The sequence below is a fragment of the Lipotes vexillifer genome, unplaced genomic scaffold (genome assembly GCF_000442215.2).
Source record: "Lipotes vexillifer unplaced genomic scaffold, Lipotes_vexillifer_v1.1 scaffold951, whole genome shotgun sequence".
NCBI classification, from domain to species: domain Eukaryota; kingdom Metazoa; phylum Chordata; class Mammalia; order Artiodactyla; family Lipotidae; genus Lipotes; species Lipotes vexillifer.
This window is the reverse complement of record NW_006793664.1, coordinates 1,802,270-1,827,875: the sequence shown is the minus strand read 5'-3', so window position 1 is coordinate 1,827,875 and position 25,606 is coordinate 1,802,270. Positions and strand designations below refer to the sequence as shown.

The 25,606-nt window shown below is 40.8% G+C and overlaps 1 protein-coding gene across 1 annotated transcript in view; it reads right to left on the bottom strand.

Moving 5' to 3' along the window:
* The window catches only part of SNX25 (sorting nexin 25), a 117,295-nt gene that overhangs the window by 10,139 nt on the left and 81,550 nt on the right, over positions 1–25,606 (bottom strand). Inside the window, exons 7-14 of the mRNA XM_007466526.1 lie at positions 22,821–23,002; positions 19,747–19,878; positions 17,227–17,499; positions 14,107–14,271; positions 10,380–10,511; positions 7,209–7,349; positions 4,624–4,737; positions 334–498 (exon numbers count right to left, since the gene is read on the bottom strand). Of these exons, the coding sequence (XP_007466588.1) occupies positions 334–498; positions 4,624–4,737; positions 7,209–7,349; positions 10,380–10,511; positions 14,107–14,271; positions 17,227–17,499; positions 19,747–19,878; positions 22,821–23,002 (1,304 nt within the window). The remainder of the gene's footprint in view (positions 1–333; positions 499–4,623; positions 4,738–7,208; positions 7,350–10,379; positions 10,512–14,106; positions 14,272–17,226; positions 17,500–19,746; positions 19,879–22,820; positions 23,003–25,606) is intronic.

Genomic DNA, 25,606 nt, shown 5'->3' with positions numbered 1-25,606 from the left:
CCCCCGGCCGAAAGACCTGCTGACTGTTCCGCGCACACACCCTCCGCTCCTGAACCTCAACGTTAGCTCCAACCCCTCCGCGGTGCCGGCCCCTGTCCCGGGCGCCGGCCAGGCCACCTTCCGTAGAGGGCCTCCCACAGAACCTCCATCCACATGCCAGTCACCCACCTTGTTATCAACCCTGTCCCCAAATATGACAGCAATGGTGACTCAAGGTATTTGCTTCCTGCCCATCTGTAGCAGGCCTTCCACAAACACCTGCCACATCAAACAGCCTCCAGAAGACGTCTGCTTAAACGTGCTTCAAAAACATACAACCTTCAGACAGCTCACCTCCTGGTGGGAAAAGAAGTCGCGAGGGAGTCTTTCCAGAAATGAGGATAATGAAAACGAGGATTTCTTCCCCTGCACGTCAATAACCTTGAGGTAGTCAGGAGACGGGCTCAGAAAGGCATAAAGTGCTTCACTCTGACACAGTCTTTCATCTGAAAGCAGGTTCTGTGGGAGAAAGAGGATTAATTCCCCCTGCGTGGTTCGTCTGTGAGCTGGGAGCCACCAGGAGTGAAGGCAAAGGGTTGACTGTCCCGGGAAATTCACTTTCATCGTAATTCTGAACCTAAAGCCACTTCCCTTTCCTCCTGAAATAAAATACATTAGATGAGTTCTCACCGAGCTTGATGGCCAACACACCCTGAAGTCTCACTGTGCAAACCGCCTGCAGGTCCAGGGGCTGCCGCCTTCGAAAGTCACGGGTGTTTTCCGCACGCTACACAAGGATCCCACCCAGCCCTTTCACGGCCGCGTGTGTGCGGACTTTGCACGTCAGCTGAAGAGGAGCTCTGGGCTGTCACATGGTGGCAGCCGCCTGCCAGGCAGTACTTTTCTGTCCCTGTGCCCCACCTTCCTCAGGCAGTGTATGTTTACATAATTTTATGGCTGCTTTTATTGGCCCGTGAACTGGAAATCTGCTCAAGTTCTCTGGCCTTAGGAGAAAGGAAAGGAGAACGTGCATCAAGTTTACGTGCATCAAGTTTACGTACGAAGCAAGTGCTACTGATAAGACAGGAAAATTAACAATGTGACCACAAGAACGTGTGAATGTCTGGTGCTCACAGATACAGGGTTTAGGAATAAATGGACCAATGAGAAATCCTGCCCCATGGATGATGTAACCCCCCTGGGGGGCTGGAACACTGGGGTTCTGATGGCAGAACCCTCTCTGCTGGGAGAACAGGTTACATTCTGGTCCCAGAGGAGTTGGTCCATGACGTTCACATTATGTTTGCTCAGACGAAGCTTGAAATCTGATAAACCCTGTGACCCTCCCTAGAAAAGCACCTCCGAGCGTGCCCAATAGTGCCACACTGGGGACAGGGGTCCTGGGCACACACACACACACACCCCCCCCCCGCATTCCAGTGGTTGTCAGCTTCCTGTGTCCTGCGGAAGACTGGCCTGAAGATGGAGGTTCTGCCTCAAAGGTGGGGAAGGAGATTTAGGGGACAGGCAGTTGGGGTCACTACTGCCTTCCCGGGCAGGCCCCCGAGCCTTTATTCCTTTTGTAGAGCATTAAATGCTCAGCTGCACGTGAGCGTGGATTAGGAGTGAGACAGTCTCCCTCCACCTTGATTTCCTTTAGCTAATCTCCACTCCAGCACTCTTTTATCAAATAGCAGCAAATGATAACCAATGCTAAATCTCAAATAATGCAATCAACATAACTAAGGAAATCATTAAGGATGACAAGTCTTTGGACTAAGTTATATTCTATCATGAAGGAAAGTAACCAAATTGAACATGTATGAGAACTCAGAAATGTTCTCAAAGATTATGTCTATGGGGCAAGGTGTAATTGGGATTTTATCACATCTTTAAGCTGAGAATATAATCCTAATTCCCACTCCTTCCCCCCAATGGCTTAGAGCACGTTGTTCTACGCAGGTGGAGCCTCTAAGAGGACTAGTCAGTGTTAGATGAGGAGAGTAAAACATTCCAGGAAGAGCGAACAGCACGTGCACACCCAGGAGTGGGTGCCACGCTACTGCGGGGACGGCTAGAGTAGGCTGCCTGTGTGTGAGGGACGAGTGGCTGGATTATTATCTATTATCAGTATACCTCGAAGGGAACCATGTGTCATGTATAAATACTCACACAAACATACACTCAATGGAATCCTCTTTTCTGGAAGGTCCTGTGGACCTAATAATATCTGCCTTTCAGACTAAACCTTTTGCATCTTGCTTTTCCTGTCTGCAGCTGGTGGGATGATATTTCGAAACTTCAGTCTGCTGTGTAATCTACCTAAAGTTATTAAATAGTGAGCACTTTCACATAAAGTCTTTGAGGAAATGAAAAGCAATTTAAACCATTACTTTCTGACTTACAGTCCTCTTGATCAAAAGACAAATGGCCCTTTGAGATGCCCCTTCCACCTCTACAGGCAGATGGTCCCCGCCCCCAGCCTCGCCCACGCCACCTACTGGCAGCGCAGAGCACATGCTTCTCTCGGCACCAGGGCAGGAATCACTAACCCATTTCCATCACCAGTAACCCAACAGGGGCACGAGTGACCCCTCCCCACATCCCCAAAAGTGCAGGGGGCACCCCGGTCTCTGCAGCACAACTGGAAAGGCAGCTGAAGGGCTGGAAGCGCCGGACAACCCGAGACCCTCCCTCCCCCAACAGCAGAGGCTGGAAGGAAACGGAAGCATCAGCTGCAAGATCCCAGAGCTACACACGTGGGGCTTCACAAGCTTGGATTTTGAATAATACATATTTGTTTCACAAACAAGACCTTTGGTTCATCTGAACAATTTAATCAGGTACAATGCTTGAGTGGGTTTAATATTTCCTAGGTGTTCTGAATCAGCAATGAGATGGTAATATTTCAGTTTTAAATTCTCTCCTGTAATAGCACTTAAACATTAATGATTCTCTACCCCAGTTCTGCCATAATTAAACTCGGAAAGTTTTTCAAAGGTGCAATTATTTTATTTCCTGAGAGAGATATATATATATATATATATATATATATATATATATATATACACACATACACACACACATTCATATATTTATAAAAAATACATATATATTTAGAGAGAGATGAATATATGAGAGAAAAATAGTTAGGAACACTTGCAAGGGAACTCTAGCTAAAGTGTACCTACTTTAACTATGATTCACACCCTGATCCAACTGAATATAACATAACCTTTACTAAGAATTTGGCAACATCCATTATTAAGTCTCAGGACTTCTAGCTACTACTGCATTGGCAAAAAGTGTTTCACAAGGCAAAGGTCCATGCCCCCCGAGAACTATATGGGCTTTGGGGGCCGTGGTGTGAGCAACTCAACTATACCCTGAATACAGAGGCCCCAGCTAAGGAAAAAATAAATATTGGTTTGCTACTGGAGACAGTATACCTTTGTCCGGTCTTATGTCCTAAAGGTAGAGTGAAAGAAACCAGTTATGCGTTTAGAGGAAATAAGGAGACTATCTTTAGAACCTTGCAGTAGGCGAGGATTTCTCCACAAGCACAAAAAGCATTCACCACAAAAGGAAAAAATATGGATAAACTGGACTAAATTAAAATTGAGAACTTATGCTCATTAAGAGACTGAAAAGGCAACCCACAGAAAGAAGACAGCCACAGCACATATGCTCTGACAAGAGATGCACATCCAAAACACACACGAAACTCCTGCAAAGCGATATGGAAAAGACAGGCAACATGACAGAAGAGCAGACACAACTTTAACTTCACAAAAGAAACCGTCCAGTGTGGAGTGAACAGAAGCCTGCATGCCGCTGGTGAGAGTGTACAAACCGCTACGACCACTCACAAAAACTGAAAACCCCAAATGCCTAGGGATTCCCCAGCAGCTATTCACCAAAAGACAAGCACTGACAGCTTATTAATAGCCTCCACCTGGAAACTCTCCCAACGCCCATCAACAAGAGCACGAACAGACTGCAGGGGGTTCACGCCAGCAGAAGCCCATTCAACAATGAAAACGAGAACAAAAATGAAATCAAAGAACGGTCTGCAACTGAAACAAGCCTATGGGAGGACCTCAGGCCCACGATCCTGAGTGAAGGGGGTCCACGCCCTGTGACTCCACTCATGTGAAGTTCACAACCAGCTGTAAGTGCATGGTTGTGAGTTGGGACCACGGTCACCTGTGGTGACGCTGGCGGGACTGGTGACACTCTGTCTCTGGGACTAGGTGCTAGTTATGAAGGTGTGTCCAGTTTGTGAAACTGGAGAAAGCCGTACACATGGTATCTGCATTTTCTGTCTGTAGAGTATACATATATATACACACATATACATATATATATATTAGTTTCAAGTGTACAGCAAAGTGATTCATATATATACACACATATACATATATATATATATATATATATATATATATGTATATATATATATATATATATATATATCTCACCAAACCCCGCCCCCGCAGAACCCAAAACCAAAGATATTTTGAGGATCTGTCCTGACCTGTGAGAACAGTAAGCAAACAGGCAAACTCTGAGAATGCTGACGGTTCAACCCCCAATAACCCCCAAATAACTAATTTTCCTCCCATATCCAGAAAGTTTGCTTACCTGTAAAAACTTATTTAATTGATTCTTTGACTTTTCCATAAACTTTTGATCTACAGATTTGAAAGGCAGCTTGCTAAGAGAAGGCAACTGGACTTTTTTTAAAGAAGGGAAACACTGTGAGGCAAAAAAATTAAATGTTAGTATATTGAAATTACATTTAAATCTTAAAAAAAAATTTAGATTTTTAATAGGAACAAACCGAGTATCCTCTTCCTATACTAGGTTCCTCTGAGACTGAAGACCTTGAAAACCTCCCTGTTCTAACCAGGCTCAAGGAATCCGGAGGAACAGGACATGTGACGAAAAAAGCTAACGCCCGTCCCTGGACTTACAAACACCTGGAAGCTGGAAATTGTGGAGCTGGGCTGGGAAGGTGGGTCTGCACCACAGGCACGGAGCACAGTGTGTGGGGTACGGACACGTGGCTCCCAGCAAGAACTTTTCTCTTAGAATGTGTTCTGTTTACAACATCTCTGTAAAAAGTTATCAGGGTTGACAAAAGAAGACCATGGAAAGAAAGAATAACTCAGGTTGTAGCTTTATCACTCACTGCCTTTCGAGGGTAAACTGCAGAATGTAAATATATTAATAATAATAAAATATGTTAACAGATAATAAACTTCCCTCTGCGGATTAAATCCTGCATTCTGCCAGACACCGTGCTAGAGGCTGGGTGTGTGTTACGGCTCTGAGTCACCCCTACTTTACATATGGGACAACTGAGGATCGGGGCTGAAACCCACATCCATCTGGCCATCAAGTCTGGCCTGAGTGCCCGCAGGACTCTGACGCCGGGAGGACAGTGGGTTCCAAATGCTCCAGACACTGCCTCTTCACTAAGGCGCTGGGGCCACTGGAATATGCTGACTAGATCACTGGTGCTGAAAAGTAAGTGAGCACAGAGTCTGCCTGCAATGGCCTTCCCTCCTGCTGTTTTCAGGGTCACAGCAGCCCCGACAGGGACCTATCACAGCTGTCAACAGGAAGAGTTCTTTCAAAAAATGAAAACTCCAAAAAAAAAGAGAAAGTAAGTAAGAAAATGCCAAAGGTGAGAGAAGAACCCAGGAATCAGGCCACAGAGGAAGAAAGATAATGAGGTAAAAGGACAGATGTGAAATTTTATAAGGCTTCTTTCCTCTAATGCTTCAGAGCAATTGTTCTCGATAGAAATTACTGATTAAAAGTGTTTTTTAAAAAATCACCCTAGAAGAAAAGGTGAAAGGAAACAGACATATTTCCTTTGCAAAAGAAGGGTCTGAGAGGTGACCGTAGGGTTTTACCAGCATCAGTTCATTCTGAGCAAGAGGAAAATGGACTTAAATGAAGGTAGAAACAACTGAAGAACCCTTTAATTGCTGTGGTAAAGGGCAATTAGCTCCAGTAGATGGAGAGTTAGAGAAGATGCAACTCCTGAGAAAAATGGGAAAATCATGAATGGAAACTAAGACAACCTGGATTCTAGTCCTGGTTTGGCCGTTAGGTATACATCCTACTACGAGTCAGTTAAACTCTCTGGGATCACGTTCCCTCATCTATCAAATAAAAGAACTGACCTAGATTAGTAGCTTTCAAACATTTTAAACTAAAATCTACAGTAGGAAATACACACCACATTGCAACCCACAATGCACATGCAGAGACATGCATCCATATATTATATAGTACACACACCTAGACATAATACACACACCCAAATGTATACACATCCATACATGCAATACACATATCCATACACACAGTATACACATCCATATATGCAATATACACACCCATACTTATACACACCCAGACATACAATACACACACCCAGACATATACACATCCATATATGCAATATACACATCCATACTTATAATACATACACCCATAAAACCGAAGCTAAAGTACCATGAAACAGCACTCATTACTACTACTACTGTAACTACTACTAATAAAAACAAGTAATGTTTACTAAGTGCAGCACGTTCTTCTAAATGCTCTATACACGCTTATTCCCTTCATTCTTACAACAGCTCTGTGAGATAGGTAAGGAAGGCACTATTGATATCAGTAGAATACAGATATTAATAAAAAGAGGTATAAAGAGATAGAGTGACAGGTCCAGGTCACAGAGCTGGTAAACAGTAAAGCGAGGATCCACACTGGATCCAAACTCGAGCAGCCTGGCTGCAGTCTGTGCTCTCAGCCACCGCACTCCACGGATTCAATTCCTTTATGTGATGAAATGCAACATATTCTGTCCTCTTTCTGTTGCTGCAACCCAGACTTGATCTCACTACCTACCCGCAGTGGGTCACAACTGGCAGGTCTGAAACCAATGGCCATCGATGCTCCCCAGCTCTCTTCCAGCTCTGGGGTTCTGGGGGGTACAACGGACGTCAGACAATTATCTATCCTGAAGGATTTAGACTAGACTAGGTGGTTGATCTTCAAGTAAATTTCTAAACGTCAAGCTGAAAATGCCACTTTGCCAGTATCAACAGCAAAGGAGAAAGATGAATCCGTTTCTTTGTGTGTAAAAATTGAAATGAGCTCTTAAATCTCTTCTTCAGTTATTCTAAATCTGTGTTCACAAGAATTCATACCTCACTAAGTTTCCGGTGTAAATTCTGAAACTCACTGAGCCTTCTGGGGACTGTCCAGTTCTTAGTTTCAACTCCTTCAACTTCTTGTAAGCTCACCATGACAAAGTAACAGGGCATTTGTTCACCATTCTCTTCTGTAACCTTGGAAAAACAGACAAACACAACAGCCACGAAAAGCATGGTGAGTGATACGGTAGGCAAGACGTTTAAGTGTCCCCCAGGATCTCCCTCTCCCTGGTATGTATGCCCCACATAGTCCCCAGGACTTGAAAATGATGGGTTCTATTCTGGCAGTTAGGGTATGTCACATGGACAAGCAACCTTAAACTAGGGCCTAATCCTAACCATGTGGGCCCTTTCAAAGCAGAGGGATTTCTCTGACGAGTAGCAGAAGAGGAATCAGAGGAAGCACGAGAAAGGTCTGACATGTTGTGCCACTGTAAAGATGGAGAGGGCCATGCGGAAAGGGTCTGGGAGTGCTGCCAGGAACTGAGACCAACATCGTGCTGACGGCAAAAGAACAGAGTCCTCAGTCCCACAACCACCAGGAACTGAATCCTGCCAATGACCTGAATGGACCTGGAAGTGGATTTTCCCCAGATTCTCCAGACAAGAACTCAGTCTGGCCAAAAACCTGATTTCAGCCTTACGATGCAGAGAACACAGTCAGACAGCGCTGGACTTTCAACCCACACAACTGTGAGCTAATAAATGGGTGATGTTTTGAGCCATGAAATGTGTGGTAATTTGCTGCGCAGCAGAAGAAAACTAACATAGCAGACTTAACATCCTAACTGGGTTTCCTTGAAAAAGCAAATTAACAGGAAGTGAACAGGTGTGAGAGACGAAAACCTCTCTCAGAGAAGGATGAGGGTTTCCCCAGTTTAATACAGGATTCCACAAACTGTGATTTCCATTTTCAAGAAATTTCACATTGGGAGACCTAATTTCCCCTACCTCCCAACTTAAGATAATTCTTAAACACTTACACACACACCCTATCATAATTGAGAATAGCCACCATTGCTCTTAACGTAAATGGATAAGAGAAGAAACAAAAAGAAAATACACTGAATCTAAGCTTGAATTAGTGTCATGAACCGAAATTAGAGACGAAGAATCAACAGAAAGGCAAGGGAAGGAGACAGTGAACTTGCTGAGCACCGGCTGAGCCCCACCAGGTAGGATCACCGTCCCCCTGTGAGGACGGGGGCGGAGGCGAGCTCACAGCTCACGGCGGCTCAGCCCGTCTCAGAGCTCCAGGGAGGCTGGCACGAGGTAAACACATGCTCCACAGGTTCACACGCAGGGCTGCTTCGTGAACTCCCGGCAGTCAGGTGACCCCTCTGGGTCCATTTCCGTTATCTTTTCGGGGACCAAGGTCGCAGCAAGCCCCTGAGCAATAAATGACCACCAGGGCAAAGGGCCTCGTGAGGGTTCTTCCTCCGCTCCTCCCTCCCTCAGTATTTGCCTTTGGAAGATGGTTATAATAAACTGTGAAATGTCAGAGGCAGCTCTAGGCAAAGGTGAGAAGGTGACAGAATGTGTGTTCTCTGCCCTCCAAGGGCCTCCTCTGTTACCTTTTGACATCACATCCCCTGAGCCCCCCCTTCCTAGATGTCCATCCCAGAGGCAACGCCATCTGCAGTGACCAAGCATTTCTACACGGTATTCCAGGCTCTGTGCAACCTTCCCTCCCCACTGCCCTCCCCTCCCCTCAAGAAAGGTATCTGGCCCTGCAGCTCACCTTAAGGGGAGGCTCAACAAGCACCAAAGACACACTAAGGGCGCTTGGTAAGCTCTCACGTAACACGTGTGCTTTCAGGCTGGCTCCTGGAGAACATGCGTGGTTTTGCTGCCTAAACTAGAAGGGAATTTAAGATTGTGAATTCTAAGCCCTTCCCCTGGTAAGAGTGTCAGGCCACTGAGTGGACGGGAAAAGCAGGGATGGACACATAAGTTGGGCAGGTGGGCCCTTGCAAATCTCAGGAGCTGAGTATTTGACCAGCCATCTGAGGCAATGATGGGGCCAAACAGTCACAATGACTTACTCAGGATCTTGTCATTTGTGTGCTATACGGTGGACCGGACTTTCTCTCTTTTTTTTAAATTAATTTTATTGGAGTAGAGTTGATTTACAATGTTGTGTAAGTTTCAGATGTATAGCAAAGTGATTCAGTTATACATATACATATATTCATTCTTTTTCAGATTCTTTTCCCATATAGATTATTACAGAATATTGAGTAGAGTTCCCTGTGCTATACAGTAGGTCTTTGTTGGTTATGTATCTTCCGTATAGTACTGTATGTGTGTGTTCATCCCAAATTCCTATTATATCCCCACCCCACCGCCATGTTTCTCCTTCGGTAACCTTAAGTTTCTTTTAGAAATCTGTGAATCTGTTTCTTTTGTAAATAAGTTAATTTATATCATTTTTAAAAATTAGATTCTACATACGAGTGACATCATATGATATTTGTCTTTCTCTGTCTGACTTACTTCACTTAGTAACATCATCTCTAGGTACGCTGGACCTGACCTTCATCTCCAGGTTTCGACAGTCGGGCAGGTGGGAAGGAAGGAGTTGTCAACACTAACAATGTAAATGCATAGAAATATCTTTCCTTTAAATGAAATTATTTTTACAGACAAAAGAAAAGGGATACAGTGTATTCTGGAAACTATTGTCCCATATCCCTCGGAGAACAGCAAAATATTTTCTACTTCAAGGGAAAAATATTCATTATTAAAGAACTGAAGTCAGCAGGACGGATCAATCAGAAACACATTTAAAATTCTTCATCTCCAAATTTCAAGCAGTGCTTTCCATTTTATTTCAACCCTCAGTGGAAAAGTAAATTGGTAATTCAAGGACATTAATTGTTCCTATCTGAAAGTTGCTTATGATTCCAATGAACAAGGACAACTTTCTGTCTGAAGTGGAGGGAGATCAGATCTATACCAGGCAACCCAGTAACAGCTCCCAGTCATGAACCAGAGTGAAAATACGGGGTGAGGAAGGCAAGACCAATGCAGTCTCGAAGAATGAATATAAGTTTTCTATTCCCAACCTTAATTATCTGGAACAAAATCTTGTCTGATAAAGTCAAACTTAAAACTTTGGAAATAAATACCTAATAAACTGGGAAGAAAAGCAGACAAACCTACCTCTCCACTGGTGATGGAGGCTTTCCACATACCGAAGTTCTCACACCACCAATCTGTTCTTGCCATGTGCAGCTGAAGTTCTGTGCGTTCTTTCTCTATTAGAATTATTTCCTCCTTCAACTTAGAAACAATCTGCCACAGGAAAAACATCCTGGGAGTTATGAAACCATCTAAAATGCTATGCAATTCAACATAGTAGCAGGATACAAAATCAACACACAAAAATCAGCTGTGTTTCTATACACCAGCAATGAACAATTCAAAAAGGAAATTAAGAAAACAATTCCATTTACAATAGCATAAAAAATAATAAAATACTTAGGAATGAACTTAAGCAAGGAGGTGAAAGACTTCTATGATGAAAACTACAGAACACTGATGAAAGAAATTAAAGGAGACATAAATAAATGGAAAGACATCCCATGTTCATGGATTGGAAGACTAAATATTGCTAAGACTCAATGCTACCCAAAGCAATCCACAGTTTCAACACAATCTCTATCAAAATTCCAATGATGTTTTTGCACAAAGAGAAAAATCCATCCTAAAATTCATGTGGAATCTCAAGGGAAACTGAATAGGCAAAACAATCTTGAAGAAGAACCATGAAGTTGAAGGACTTACACTTCCTGATTTCAAAATTTACTGCAAAGCTACACTAATCAAAATGGTACGCCACTGGCATAAAGACAGACATATACCAATGGAATAGAATAGACAGCCAAGAATTAAACCTTTGCATATATGATCAAATGATTTTCAACAAGGGTGCCAAGACCATAAGTGGGAAAGGACAGTCTTTTCCACAAATGGTGTTGAGAAAACTGGATCATCACCACATGCAAAACAATGGAGTTGGGCCCTTACATAATACCATATACAAAGGTTAACTCAAAATAGATCAAAGACCTACTCGTAAGGCTAAAACTATAAAATTCTTAGAAGAAAACATGGCGGAGTTTCATGACATGGGATTGGCAATGAGTTCTTGGCTATGACACCAAAGGCACAGGCAACAAGAGACAATAAAGGCCAACTGGACTTCATTAAATTTTTAAAACTTTTGTGCAAAGAACACTATCAACACAGTAAAAAGGCAACTCACAGAATGGGAGAAAGTATTTGCAAATCAATTATTTGATACGGGGCTAATATCCAGAATACATAGAGAACTCCTAAAACTCAACAACAAAAAACAACCTGATTCAAAAATGGGCAATGTACTTGAATAGACATTTCTCCAGAGAAAACAGATAAATAGCCAAAAAGCACATAAAAAGATGCTCAACATTACTAATCATTAGGGAAATGCAAATCAAAACCACAATGAGATACCACCTCACACCCATTAGAACAAATGCTAACAAAAAACAGAAAGTAACAAGTGCCGGTAAGGATACCGAGAAACTGGCACCCTGATGTGCTGCTGGTGAGAAGGTAAAATGGTACAGTCCCTATGGAAAACAATACAGAGATTCCTAAACAATTAAAACAGAACTACCATATGACCCAGCAATACCCCAAAGAAGTGAAGCAGGGTCTTGAGATATTTGTACATCCATGTTCAAGGCAGCATTTCTTACCATAGCCAAAATGTGGAAGCAAACCAAGTGTCCATCAATGGATAAATGAATAAACAAAATGTTGTATATACATGCAATTGAATATTAGCCTTAAAAGGGAATGAAATTCTGACACATGGATGTGGATGAATCTTGAGTACATTATGCTAAGGGAAACAAACCATTCACAAAAGGACAAACACTGAATGATTCTACTCACAGGAGGTACTTAGAGTAGTTAAATTCATAAGAGGCAAAATGAGAATGGTGGTTGCCAGGGACTGGGGGTAAGGGGATGGGGAATTACTGTTTACTGGGTATAGAGTTTCAGTTTTTCAAGATGAAAAGGAATTCTGGAGATGGATGGTGGTGCTGGTTATATAACAATGTGAACATACTTTACGTCAGTGAATTGTACACATGGTAAATTTTATGTTATGTATACTTGGCTACAATTTAAAAAAATAAATAACTAAAAAAAAATTCTATGCTCACCGTCTCCTTGGATCTCTTTTAATGAGAAAACCTATACGGTTATGCAACTCTGTAGTTTGAGGACAGCAGCTTTGCCTCAACTTTGCCTCATGGCTGCATGTTCAACTCTCCTAAACATGCAGCCCACAAGGACCCTCCTCAGAAAGCCTGCAGGAAGCACATCCTGCATTTTATCATCAGTAAGGGCTGTAATGTTCAGTTCCACAGTCAGCACATTTGCTCCCCAAGGGCAGGTGTTAGCCTCTGTTTCACTGATTCCTCATGGTGACCAGCGTAGCCTCCTGCACTTACTCATCGCTCAGGCTTCTGAACGCACATTCAAAAAGTGCCAGAGGAGATCACTTTGGGAAAGTAAAGAGTGCCAGCCATTCCTACATTAGGGAAGCCTCCTTTTTCGACCAAAGAGGCATGAACACAAAGCAAAAAGCCACACCACCCCTTGGGTGTGAGGAATGCCAGAGAGTGAGATGCTGTTTACATTTTTTAAACTTTCAAATTCTGTTGACAAATAGAACTACCATATGACCCAGTAATCCCACTACTGGGCATATACCCTGAGAAAACCATAATTCAAAAAGAGTCACATACCAAAATGTTCATTGCAGCTCTATTTACAATAGCCCGGAGATGGAAACAACCTAAGTGTCCATCATCAGGTGAATGGATAAAGAAGATGTGGCACATATATACAATGGAATATTACTCAGCCATAAAAAGAAACGAAATTGAGCTATTTGTAACGAGGTGGATAGACCTAGAGTCTGTCATACAGAGTGAAGTAAGTCAGAAAGAGAAAGACAAATACCGTATGCCAACACATATATATGGAATTTAAGAAAAAAAAAAGGTCATGAAGAACCTAGGGGTAAGACGGGAATAAAGACGCAGACCTACTAGAGGATGGACTTGAGGATATGGGGAGGGGGAAGGGTAAGCTGTGACAAAGTGAGAGAGTGGCATGGACATATATACACTACCATATATACACTACTACGTAAGGTAGATAGCTAGTGGGAAGCAGCCGCATAGCACAGGGAGATCAGCTCGGTGCTTTGTGACCGCCTGGAGGGGTGAGATAGGGAGGGTGGGAGGGAGGGAGACACAAGAGGGAAGAGATATGGGAACATATGTATATGTATAACTGATTCACTTTGTTATAAAGCAGAAACTAACACACCATTGTAAAGCAATTATACCCCGATAAAGATGTTTAAAAAAAAAAAATTCTGTTGGTTTCCAGCGAAACAATCTATTTCTTGCATAATTCTGTGAGCACTTAGAGCACTAAGTTGTACTTGCAGTGTTCAAAAGAAAAAAAAATTTTAAGACTGTCCTTGCAGAGTTAACTCACTTCCAGAAACAACTGTGGCACAAGGGGAAGCTCAGCCCCTTCCCCAAAGGCACTGTAGGCAAGTCGGACAAAAGACACAGAGTTACAGCTAAGGATGGGAAAGAACCCCAAATCATAATAGATAAAAGACAAATGCTTTGCTAATTCTATACTAGAAGCAAAAACAAAAACAAAAAACAAAAAAACAAAAGAAGCCAATGGAACTTAAGAGTTGAAATTCTTTTTAAAGAAACACTTCTCAACATAAACTGAAAACTACTATTTATCAAATTAGAAAAATGGAAACTTTTAAAGACAACCTTGAAAGCAGAAGACTTACCTTCCTGTCAGGTTTTGGTGCATTTTGAATAGAATTTAGAGCTTGCCTCTTATAGTCAAGTTTCTCATTTAGTTCTCGTAGTTTGTTTACAGCAAAACTGGTTTGTTCATTAATCCGACTGGTGCCTCCGTCCACAGGTTCCTCACCAGCCTCACCTCCCGGGTCCTGGGGGAAAACATCACATGAGCCACCATATCTTATAGTGGTGGAGTATTCCCTAAGTATTACCTATAGTATAGGTTGTAGATCATTACAATACACTGCTCCAAAGCACTGGATTCCACTAAGAATCCATGGTAGAAAGCCTAGAAGTAGACTGTTTTTTCTCAGCTAAGTGAAAAAGCAAAGGATCAATATTTAGAATCAAAGAAACTGGTATTTGGAATTGCAGTGAAAAAAAAGAAACATTTAATAGCCTAGCTGAAGGCCACACCACTATTTCCCAAATGGTATACCCAAGGGAACCTGCACAGAACAAGGCAACTGAGTTATCTTCCCAACTCAACCCAAATGTTCTGTGCCTAAACTTTGACAAAAAACACTAAGACCTGGCTTCCTTTTGGGCTCCTAAGAATATTATGAAAATTCATGCGTGTCCCTTTAAAACAGAATTTCCGGGCTTCCCTGGTGGCACAGTGGTTGAGAATCCGCCTGCCAATGCAAGGGGCACGGATTCGAGCCCTGGTCCGGGAAGATCCCACATGCCCCGGAGCAACTAAGCCTGTGTGCTACTGAGCCTGCGCTCTAGAGCCCGCGAGCCACAACTACTGAGCCCATGCACTGCATCTACTGACGCTCCCGTGCTCTAGGGCCTAGGCTCCGCAACAAGAGAAGCCACCGCACTGCAACAAAGAGTAGCCCCCACTCGCCGCAACTAGAGAAAGCCTGCGCACAGCAACGAAGACCCAACACAGCCAAAAATAATAAATAAATAAAAATAAGTAAATTAAAAAGAAAAAAGATGTGCATGTCTTAATCTCCAGAACCTATGAATACATTAAAATAGAATTCCCAAATTCCCACTAGTGAAAGTATTTTCAGTATACACTTTGCCCAGTCCTTATTTTTACTAAGCAACAGGTATCTATTTTACAAGTAAAATGGTTAGCATTCAAAGTGACTTAAGATTCATAAACGACTACAGAATTTGGAAAAACCTGAACAGATTACCAACAAATAGCATATCAGTAATTAGATTCATGAGCAGCAACAGCATGAAAAGAACTGCTGAGAACTGTCTTCTGGTTCCTTTACTCCTTAACTTTCTTCCAGATTTTTTTTCTTCTAATTTTTATTAATTGTAACAAACAGTAAAAGAAATTTTTCAAAGAAAAATAAAGTATTAATAATCCCAGAACACCAAGCATTTTTGTATATTCTTTCTAATCCTTGTCCATGAGTATATATATTATGACATCATCCTACTCCTTGTATACATTCAAGAGGGTATTCTGCCTTTTTCGCATAATATACAAGGCTGTATATTTGAGGGTATTTGTAGTCTTCCAAGTTATAACTGCTATGGCTGCACAGTATTCTATGAATTGATAATATACTGACGCATATCCCTATTGCTATGGGTTGATTCTGCTTTTTTGCCTTCCCCAAAACTAAAATAAACTCCACTGTGCATCAACTTTTTCTTTGTTTCCTACATTTTAGTTCTTTTCATAGGATACATTTCTAGAAGTGGGACTATTGGAACCAAGAGTAGGAGCTTTCAGAAGATCAGTGACACATATACCAGCCTGCTCTGAATGCTGGGTGAAGCTGCACATTTCTTCACGTTTGTTTACCATTTATTACCTTTCATATTAACTGTCAGTTCAAGTCCTTATTCAATTTATCTGTTGGGTATTATAATTTGGACCAACTTTTCACAACATTTGAATATTAACCATTTTAATTTCTGAGGTAGAGAGATCAGTTTGTTTTAGCAGTGCTATCCTAAAAATAAAACGCAATGAGTAACGAGTTTTGGACCAATTAGTTCAGTGGTTTTATACACTGAAAATGTAAGGAACCAAGTAACAAAACTTTTTTTCAAAAGTCTGAATGAATGAATTTACCAACAGTTCAGAGACATCTGCTTCTAATACCATCATGAACAAGTACCTGATTCCTCAGGGCTTGAGATACAGTGAACTGGACAGAAAGAAAGAATCCAAGATAAATTACAATCTTTCTATATAAGGTGATTCTAAAACACTTTTCCTTTGTACCTTCAAAACCTTCAAACTCATATAGGTCATTAGCAGTAAAAGGGAGATGGCAACTGGGGCTATCCAAAATGACCCAGGACACTATAAGAAAATCAGACTTCAGGTATGGCTGGACAAGGTTTCTTTCAAAACATCTTAATTTCATCTGATTTTTTTTTAAACTCCAAAATATTTCCTGCATTCTCTACCTCTCCTCATTTCTTCCCCATCCTTTTTGTCTGTTCTCCAGCTGGACTGTTGTGCTAATGATTCTCTTACTTGGTCACAAATGTCCCACCCCACAGATTTTCTGCCCTCACTTTTCAGGAGTCAAACCCAGCTGTGTCTCAGGCAGACAGAGCAGGGGGCGGTCTCTGACTCAGCAACGGCTGGTGGTACCCAGCTGGTCAGAAGGATGAAGACAGAAGTGAGGACGAGAAGCAAAAAGGAAATTCAACTTAAAGTTCCACTTAAAGTGCTGTATGCTAAGACGCAGAGAATGGACTTGAGGACACGGGGAGGGGAAGGGTACGCTGGGACAAAGTAAGAGAATGGCATGGACATATATACACTACCAAACGTAAAACAGATAGCTAGTGGGAAGCAGCCGCATAGCACAGCTCGGTGCTTTGTGACCACCTAGAAGGGTGGGATAGGGAGGGTGAGTGGGAGGGAGACGCAAGAGGGAGGGGATATGGGGATACATGTATATGTACAGCTGATTCACTTTGTTGTAAAGCAGAAACTAACACACCATTGTAAAGCAATTATACTCCAATAAAGATGTTAAAAAAAAAAAAAGTGCTGTATGCCAAAATATAAAGGTGCACACCAAATCTGGCTCACACAATCTGCACCCACATAATCATATTCAAAGCTTATCCACTCAAAAGGGAGCAGAAAGTTAAACGTGACTCACCATTTCATCCTTGTTGGAAATCAACTGGGAGACATGTTTTTCTTCCTCTTTTATCATCAACTTCTCATACAGATCACTGACAATAAATGAAGGGTAATACCTATCCTTCAGCATCTCATAAACGTCTCCCTGGATTTTGCAGAACACTTCAATTCCTTTATTTCCTACAAGACACTGCTGGATTTCTTTGTAAAGTGATTTTTCCACAGATATTTCTTTGCTCTCCACGAAGAAATTCTGGTAAATTTCACCAACTAATTGTGGAATTTCGTTCTGAAAAGACAGGAAGATGAAGAAAGTAATACCATCTCTGAGAAAAACTATTTTCTTCTGAATTATCTGCATTTTAAAGGTGGAAGGGAGACACGTAGAATGTAGGATGAGTGTGCAAAAGCTTTTGTGGGCACATTCAGGGCCAAGGGGTGAGTGTCAGACTCTGAAAAAACAACTGGTTCCTTAAAAGGAACACTTTACGTTGAACAGTTAACAAATTTAATTTCTTTTTAATGCTGGAAGGAAAAAAATAAGAATGAGAACAGTTCTCTTCTTGCAGTGGATTCCTTCTCATAAATCTCAGTTCCACAGGAATACAATTGATCAGCTAAATTCAGTATGACTTTTTCATCTAGTAAAAATAATTAGAAATGCCAACTTCTCACTCCAGAAGAAAGTCAATATAATAATTGTACAATTAGGGCTTCCCTGGTGGTGCAGTGGTTGAGAGTCCGCCTGCCGATGCAGGGGACGTGGGTTCGTGCCCCGGTCCGGGAAGATCCCACATGCTGCAGAGCGGCTGGGCCCGTGAGCCATGGCTGCTGAGCCTGCGCGTCTGGAGCCCGTGCTCCACAACGGGAGAGGCCACGACAGTGAGAGGCCCACGTACCGCAAAAATAATAATAATAATTGTATAATTAAAGAAAGCAAGAGAAATATTCTTCAGAATGATGACTTACTACACTGTAATCAAGCTTGTATTACACAGCTTGGTCTTAAACAAGGTCTCCGCCTAAGTGTACTAAAGCCTAATTCGGAAGTGCAAACATCTCATTAACATAACCTTTACATTTCCGCTATAGACAACTTATTAACTCTAGAAATGCTACGAAAAGTCTTCGACGGTAGCAAAAAATGAAGACAAATGACTTAACGAATATTATGAATATAACAAACAATCCGGAAGTTTTACATCCATATCAGTGTTGCTAGGTCAAAATGTAGCTATCTGAGGAAGCTATATCCTCTTATTGCATTGACATTTTTCAACTTGTTTTCAGTAGCTTAGGAAAATTTTTTAGATTGCTCTTTTCAATATTCCTCTGAGAGCAGCCAAAAGTCAAGTTTGTAGTCAAGTCTGGTAAATAAAATATGTAATAAAGTTGGCAAACATAATATTGAGTAAAATGAGGTAATTTGTGGCTTATAAATTAACAATGAAAGACATTCCTAAGAAGATTTAAAAATACTATGAGACTGGATTTAGTTCCTTAACCAAGGTAGTTTGTAATTTATGATATATTTTAAGTTGGTATTCAGCCCTAGCAACATTCATATGAAGTGCAAATGAGTAATTTAATGTACATAGTGCTGTTTATGCTTACTTTAATAAGCCTCTCAAGAGTGGCATGGACACATATACACTACCAAATGTAAAACAGATAGCTAGTGGGAAGCAGCCACATAGCACAGCGAGATCAGCTCGGTGCTTTGTGACCACCTAGAGGGGTGGGATAGGGAGGGTGGGAGGGAGACGCAAGAGGGAGGAGATATGGGGATATATGTACATGTATACCTGATTCACTGTGTTTTAAAGCAGAAACTAACACACCGTTGTAAGGCAATTACACTCCAATAAAAATGTTAAAAATAAACAAGCCTCTCAAAATGCATGTATTATATATGTTGTACATATTGTTATATATGTTTTTAGACATATATATATATACACACACATATATATTTCACATTCTTCAATTTAATTCTTAAATATATATTGAGAACTTGCCAAGTGCAAAACACAATGCCTATTGTTGGGCTTTGTGCTGTAATAGGCATCTATAACCAAAAATTATTTTTTGTCTTCCTTCACACAATCATATTTTAAATTAAATAAAAGGAGGACAGTTGTGTAAAATGTGCACATTATGATATTAAAAATAACAAGGTTATGAGACTGAAGTATAGGTGATAAGACCAAATTTACTGTAACAGCCATGTGGGTAATAAGTATACGACTTTTTTATAATGGGTTAAAAAATAACTACCTGAAACTAAACTCAATAACTGGGGATATCTGTAAATCTTTTTTCCCTGACTACTCATTCAAAAGCACTTTTTGTAAAAATGAAATCTAATTCTATTCACCATTATGGGCTAGAACATAATGCCAATAATATATTTGGTTTAAAGTATTCTTTTAATGTATCTTATCTTACAGCTTGATTGAGAAACACAGACATACTGCCTAACATACAAGTTTTCATCAGCTAGTGATTAATATCCCTTTGGGCCTATATATCCTACCTTGTTAGCATTCTTTAAATATTCCACAGACTCCCAAAAGCTGATCAGAGCTCTCTTTTCCATCCTTTCCATGTACGTTTGAAAGTGCTCTCGGTAGGAAGCATTGGCCAAGATATCTTCGAATTGAAGAATCTATGAAGGGAATTTAAGAGAAAGTTTTTAAAAATCAAATTTTAAATATCAGTTTGCTTTAACTTCCAATGGATTAGTTTCTACATTCAGGAAAAAATGTCTCATTTTCTAAGTTCACAGTCAACGTAATACACTACTTCTCTCACCTTCCTAAATTTTAAATTTAAAAAGTTTATTGAATATTCAAAATGCACATATTCAATAAATACCAATTTTCTATTAATCATTCACTCATTCAGCAAAAGACTTATTTGGCATCTACTCTGTATCAGGCACATTTCTAGGAAATGAAACAGACAAAAATCCCTGCCTTATGGGATGTATTGCTAAAAGCAATCGTGCCAATAATAGAAAAAGTGAAGAGAAATATATAAAAGACCAGGAAGCTGGAGCCTAATAATTTGGCATTTTTGCTTTCCATCCTATTTTCATATCGCTGAGGAAATCTACAAATGATTTCATACCTTGTCTTTTTGTTTATAATATCACATTCATTTAAAAAAATCTTTTGTATGCATTTTAATTGGCCCATAAAACTACTGTAGAGATGTATCAAAATTGCTCCTTTGTTTACTATTTTGAATGCTTACAGAAAAGAAAAACCACTATCTGAAGACACAGTGAGATCAATCTTGAGTATGGACTGCTATAATATGAGAAAGCAGATGAGCTTCATAATAATTCATGACTCAACTAGGAGAAATGCCTCAAATTAATTTAGAAGGAATTTAACTCCTATATCCTTAGTTATTAATTAGTAATAAAATGATGTCTATGTATACTGCAACGAAAAGAAAACTTACATTTAAGATTTTTAAAATTAATATTGTGGTGACTGGAAAAATTTCAGAAATGTTACCAGTTAAGATCTTTCTAAAATCAAGTGCATATGATCAATGCATGTTCAACTCTTTCTGCCACTGACAGTAAGTCCTCAATCTGTTCTGTGGGCAGAAAGGGGCAGGCATTTTTCTAACAACTTTTGATAACTAAGTAATCAAAAGTGATCCCTTGCTACAGACCATTAATATTTAGGATTTAGTTTACTAACTTTGGGAGACCGTAGCATGTTACCCTCACGTTATGTAAACCTACCAGTGAAGCATTTTTAGGTACAAATCCTAACTGTACAGGCTCCAAAGAAGTCTGAAGGCTACCATGTCGACTCTGGCTGGGAATGACAGATCACTCAGACAGAAATCCATTTTTAACATGGGGAGGAGCTGAGCAGGAAAGACTCTCAACAATTCTAAGGAAGTCTTCCCAGTATAATTTCATGGATTGAAATGAATTTCAAGTTAGATACAAATCCACATATTTGTAAAATCAAGTCCAAAACATCTTCTAAAATATTAGCCACTTTTAGATTCTTTTATTGTGTCTTATGAAGGCTCTCATGTTTAGTTCTAAAAGCGCAAATATATGTAAATAAATGACAGCAAATATATCTCAAGTCTAACTAAACATCTGATATATCTCATATCTTAGCTGGTGAATTAACCAAGTTGTCTACTCCATTTGTTTTCTATTTTCTCTTGAAGCCTGCATAAGCCTTTCACTGATTCACACCTACACTAACGGTGTGGGTCTGGGTGACCAGGATAAGGAGACTGCACACTTCTGAGTCAAATGTGTTAACGTGAGATGAACTCAGTCTCATTGTGTTAATGTGAGATGAACTAATCTCAGTAATTCTGAGCCTGTTGTGTGGAAGTGGAAAGAAAAGACTGGGTAGGTCCACCTTGACACTACTGCTAAATATATGATTAAAAAATATACATATATAGAGAGAGACAATGTAATACCAATTAACATTTACTAAGGGCTTCCATATAGCAAACACTGTGCTCTTGCATTAATTTCCTTCTGTTGGATCAGCACGTTTCCTTCTGTCCTAAGACTTCTGGTAATTCTGGGAGGGCTGATGCCACAATCAATAATCTCTGGGCAGAAGACAAAAAATTGTCCTGGTGGATGTCTCATATGCCGAAGGCCATGAAGTATTTCAGGCTGGAAGGTAGCCTATGAAGGCAGATTGTTCTTTATTCCCCTCAGGGATTTTTATTTACTCCTTTTTCACTATCTCCCAAACCCACTGGATCTGGTTTCATGATGCATATACTCTATTAACTTAGTTTTATGTTTTGTGTGTATTACCCCTTGACCAGCAGGTTAATTTTTCTCTAGGAAATATATTCCCTAAGCACTCAAAAGGACCACAAGGCCTAGAAGAGTAAGTAAATGTGCTCTTAATACCCCCAACATGTTACCAAGAGGGATCCAGGTCCAAGAGTCTCTAGCTGCCGAATACCTACGATACACTCATGAGACCACCTACAGTGTACTAATGAGAACGTGGAGAATTAGGATCTTGGGACTGATGCTTTATCCCAAAAGGAGAGACCACAATTGGATTCCTCTTACATTTATAACATCACTAAACATACCCCTGAATAATTACTGCCAGTAATAACAAATGTTTATTAAGTGCTCATTATACACCAAGTACCATACTTACCATTTTATGTGAACTATTTAATTTAATGATTATCATGCCCTGTAGGGTATGTACAGTTAACCCTACTTTATAAATAGAGTACAGAAAGGCTAACTAACCTGCCCAAAGTCAATCCCCAGCAGACCTGGGATTAAAAGCCAGGCTTTCTGACTCTGTAGCACAGCTTCTTAACTATAATAAAATATTTACTCTCTTTAAGAAATTACCTGATTTGTATTCAGGCCAAAAAATTTAGCAAACTAAAAACAGTATGGAAGTCAAGAAGGAAAGATGGACTGAGAGCCCTACAAGAACAACATGTGAGTCTATGTTCTGGAATATATGTCTTAGGTTAAATACCAAGAAGTGAAAAGATTGTCTATGTGATCAAACCCGTGTTCATAACAAATATGAAACGGCAAAACAAGAAACTACGAAGTTCCACCTTCTGGCTTTGAGGCCCTTGCCCCTCATCCAAGGGCCCATCCTCTTGCTGGTGGTAGGCAGGGCCTCGCAGGATTCTGATCCTCTTCTCACACTGCTTCTTTGCCACAGTCAGTTGGTTAATGTACCTTTTCATGTTCCTGGCCCTCAGGAGATCAGCCTTCATGGCAGCAGTTTCTTTACCTTGAATGAGATAGACGGATAGTACACATTCAGAGGACAAGGTACAAAAGAGGGAACACAGCAGCTCTGGGCCAAATTAATGTCTGATGTGGTACATTCTGAGCCGCAGTGGGTACTAAAGGACAGCCACTATGGAAAACAATATGAAGTTTCCTCAAAAAATTAAAAATAGAACAACCATATGATCCAGCAATTCCACTCCTGAGTATGTATCCAAAGAAAATGAAAACATTAATTCAAAAAGATACATGCACCCCAATGTTCATAGCAGCACTACTTACAATAGCCAAGATACAGAAGCAACCCAAGTGACCATCAACAGATGAATAGATAGAGAAGATGTGATACACATATCTATCGGGTTGGCCAAAATGTTTGTTTTTTTCCTAAGATGGCTCTAGTAGCACTTAGTGGTCTTTAACTTCATTTGAAACAATTTCATTAGATTGTATGCGTCAGCTGTCACATCAGCATGCATTTAAAAAGACTTATCAAGATTGGTGAATTTCTGTGTAGCCATTTTAATATTGAAAATGGAAGGAAAAAGCAACATGTTTGGCATATTATTCTTTATCATTTCAAGAAAGGTAAAAACACAACTGAAATGCAAAAAAAGATTTGTGCAGTATATGGAGAAGATGCTGTGACTGATCGAACGTGTCAAAAGTGGTTGCGGGGCTTCCCTGGTGGCGCAGTGGTTGAGAGTCCGCCTGCCGATGCAGGGGTCACGGGTTCGTGCCCCGGTCCGGGAGGATCCCACATGCCGTGGAGCGGCTGGGCCCATGAGCCATGGCCGCTGAGCCTGCGCGTCCGGAGCCTGTGCTCCGCAACGGGAGAGGCCACAGCAGTGAGAGGCCCGCGTACCGCAAAAAAAAAAAAAAAAGTGGTTTGCGAGGTTTTGTGCTGGAGATTTCTTGCTGGACGATTCTCCACGGGTGGGTAGACCAGCTGAAGTTGATACCATCAAATCGGAACAATAATTGAGAACAATCAATGTTATACCATGCGGGAGACAGCCAACATACTCAAAATATCCAAACCAAGCACTGAAAATCATTCACACCAGCTTGGTTTTATGTTAATTGCTTTGATGTTTGGGTTCCATGTAAGTTAAGCAAAGAAAAACCTTCTTGACCATATTTCCACACGCGATTCTCTACTGAAACATAGTGAAAACGTTCCGTTTTTAAAACAAATTGTGACGGGCGATGAAAAGTGGATACTGTACAATAATGTGGAGCGGAAGAGATCGTGGGGCAAGCGAAATGAACCATCACCAAGCACACTAAAGGCTGGTCTTCATCCAGAGAAGATGATGTTGTGTATATGTTGGGATTGGAGGGGAGTTCCTCTATCATGAGTTCCTTCTGGAAAACCAAACAATTAATTCCAACAAGCACTACCCCTGATTAGACCAACTGAAAGTAGCACTCGACAAAAAGCATCCAGAATCAAGAGAAAACACAACAAGTCAAGAGAAAACACATAATCTTCCATCAGGATAATGCAAGACTGCGTGTTTCTTTGATGACCAGGCAAAAACTGTTACAGTTCAGCTGGGAAGTTCTGATTCATCCGCTGTATTCACCAGACATTGCACCTTCAGATTTCCATTTATTTCAGTCTTTACAAACTTCTCTTAATGGAAAAAATTTCAATTCCCTGGAAGACTGTAAAAGGTACCTGGAACAGTTCTTTGCTCAAAAAGATAAGTTTTGGGAAGGTGGAATTATGAAGTTGCCTGAAAAATGGCAGAAGGTAGTAGAACAAAAGGATGAATACACTGTTCAGTAAAGTTCTTGGTGAAAATGAAAAATGTGTCTTTTATTTTTACTTAAAAAACCAAAGGCACTTTTTGACCCACCCAATATATATAATGGAATATTACTCAGCCATAAAAAGAATGAAATGTTGCCATTTGCAACGTAGATGGACCTGGGGGCTATTATATTTAGTGAAGTAAGTCAGACAGAAAAAGACAAACACTATATGCTTTCACTTCTATGTGGAATCTAAAAAAACTAAGACAAATGAATGAATGTAACAAAACAGAAACAGACTCACAGATACAGATAATAAACCAGTGGCTACCAGAGGGAAGGAGTATATGGGGAGGGCCAACACAGGTGAAGGAGATTAAGAGGTACAAACTACCAGGTATAAAATAAATAAGTTACAAGGATATAGCATACAGCACAAGAAATATAGCCAGTATTCTGTAACAACTTTATATGGGGTATAATCTATAAAAGTAGTGAATCACTACATTATAGGGCTGTCTCTGGACTGCCCATCCTGGACACTTCGTATGAATGGAGTCACACACTACGTGGTCTACGGTGACCAGCTTCTTGGACACACTGGGTAGCTCCCTGCTCGGGGCTTTACTATCCATCCTCTCAGCCTGGCCCCTTCATCCCCCAGGAATCTGCCTGGCTCAGTTCCCCGCCCCCTTCAGGTCCCTAGTTCAGGGTTCAGGGAAGACCTCCCGGGCCACTCTCTTTCTACCTGCAACCTCCACCCTAAAACACCATTCTTCTCCCGTCTTTCCTTCTCTAGCGCAGCAGTCCCCAACCTTTTTGGCTCCAGGGGCGTTTCGTGGAA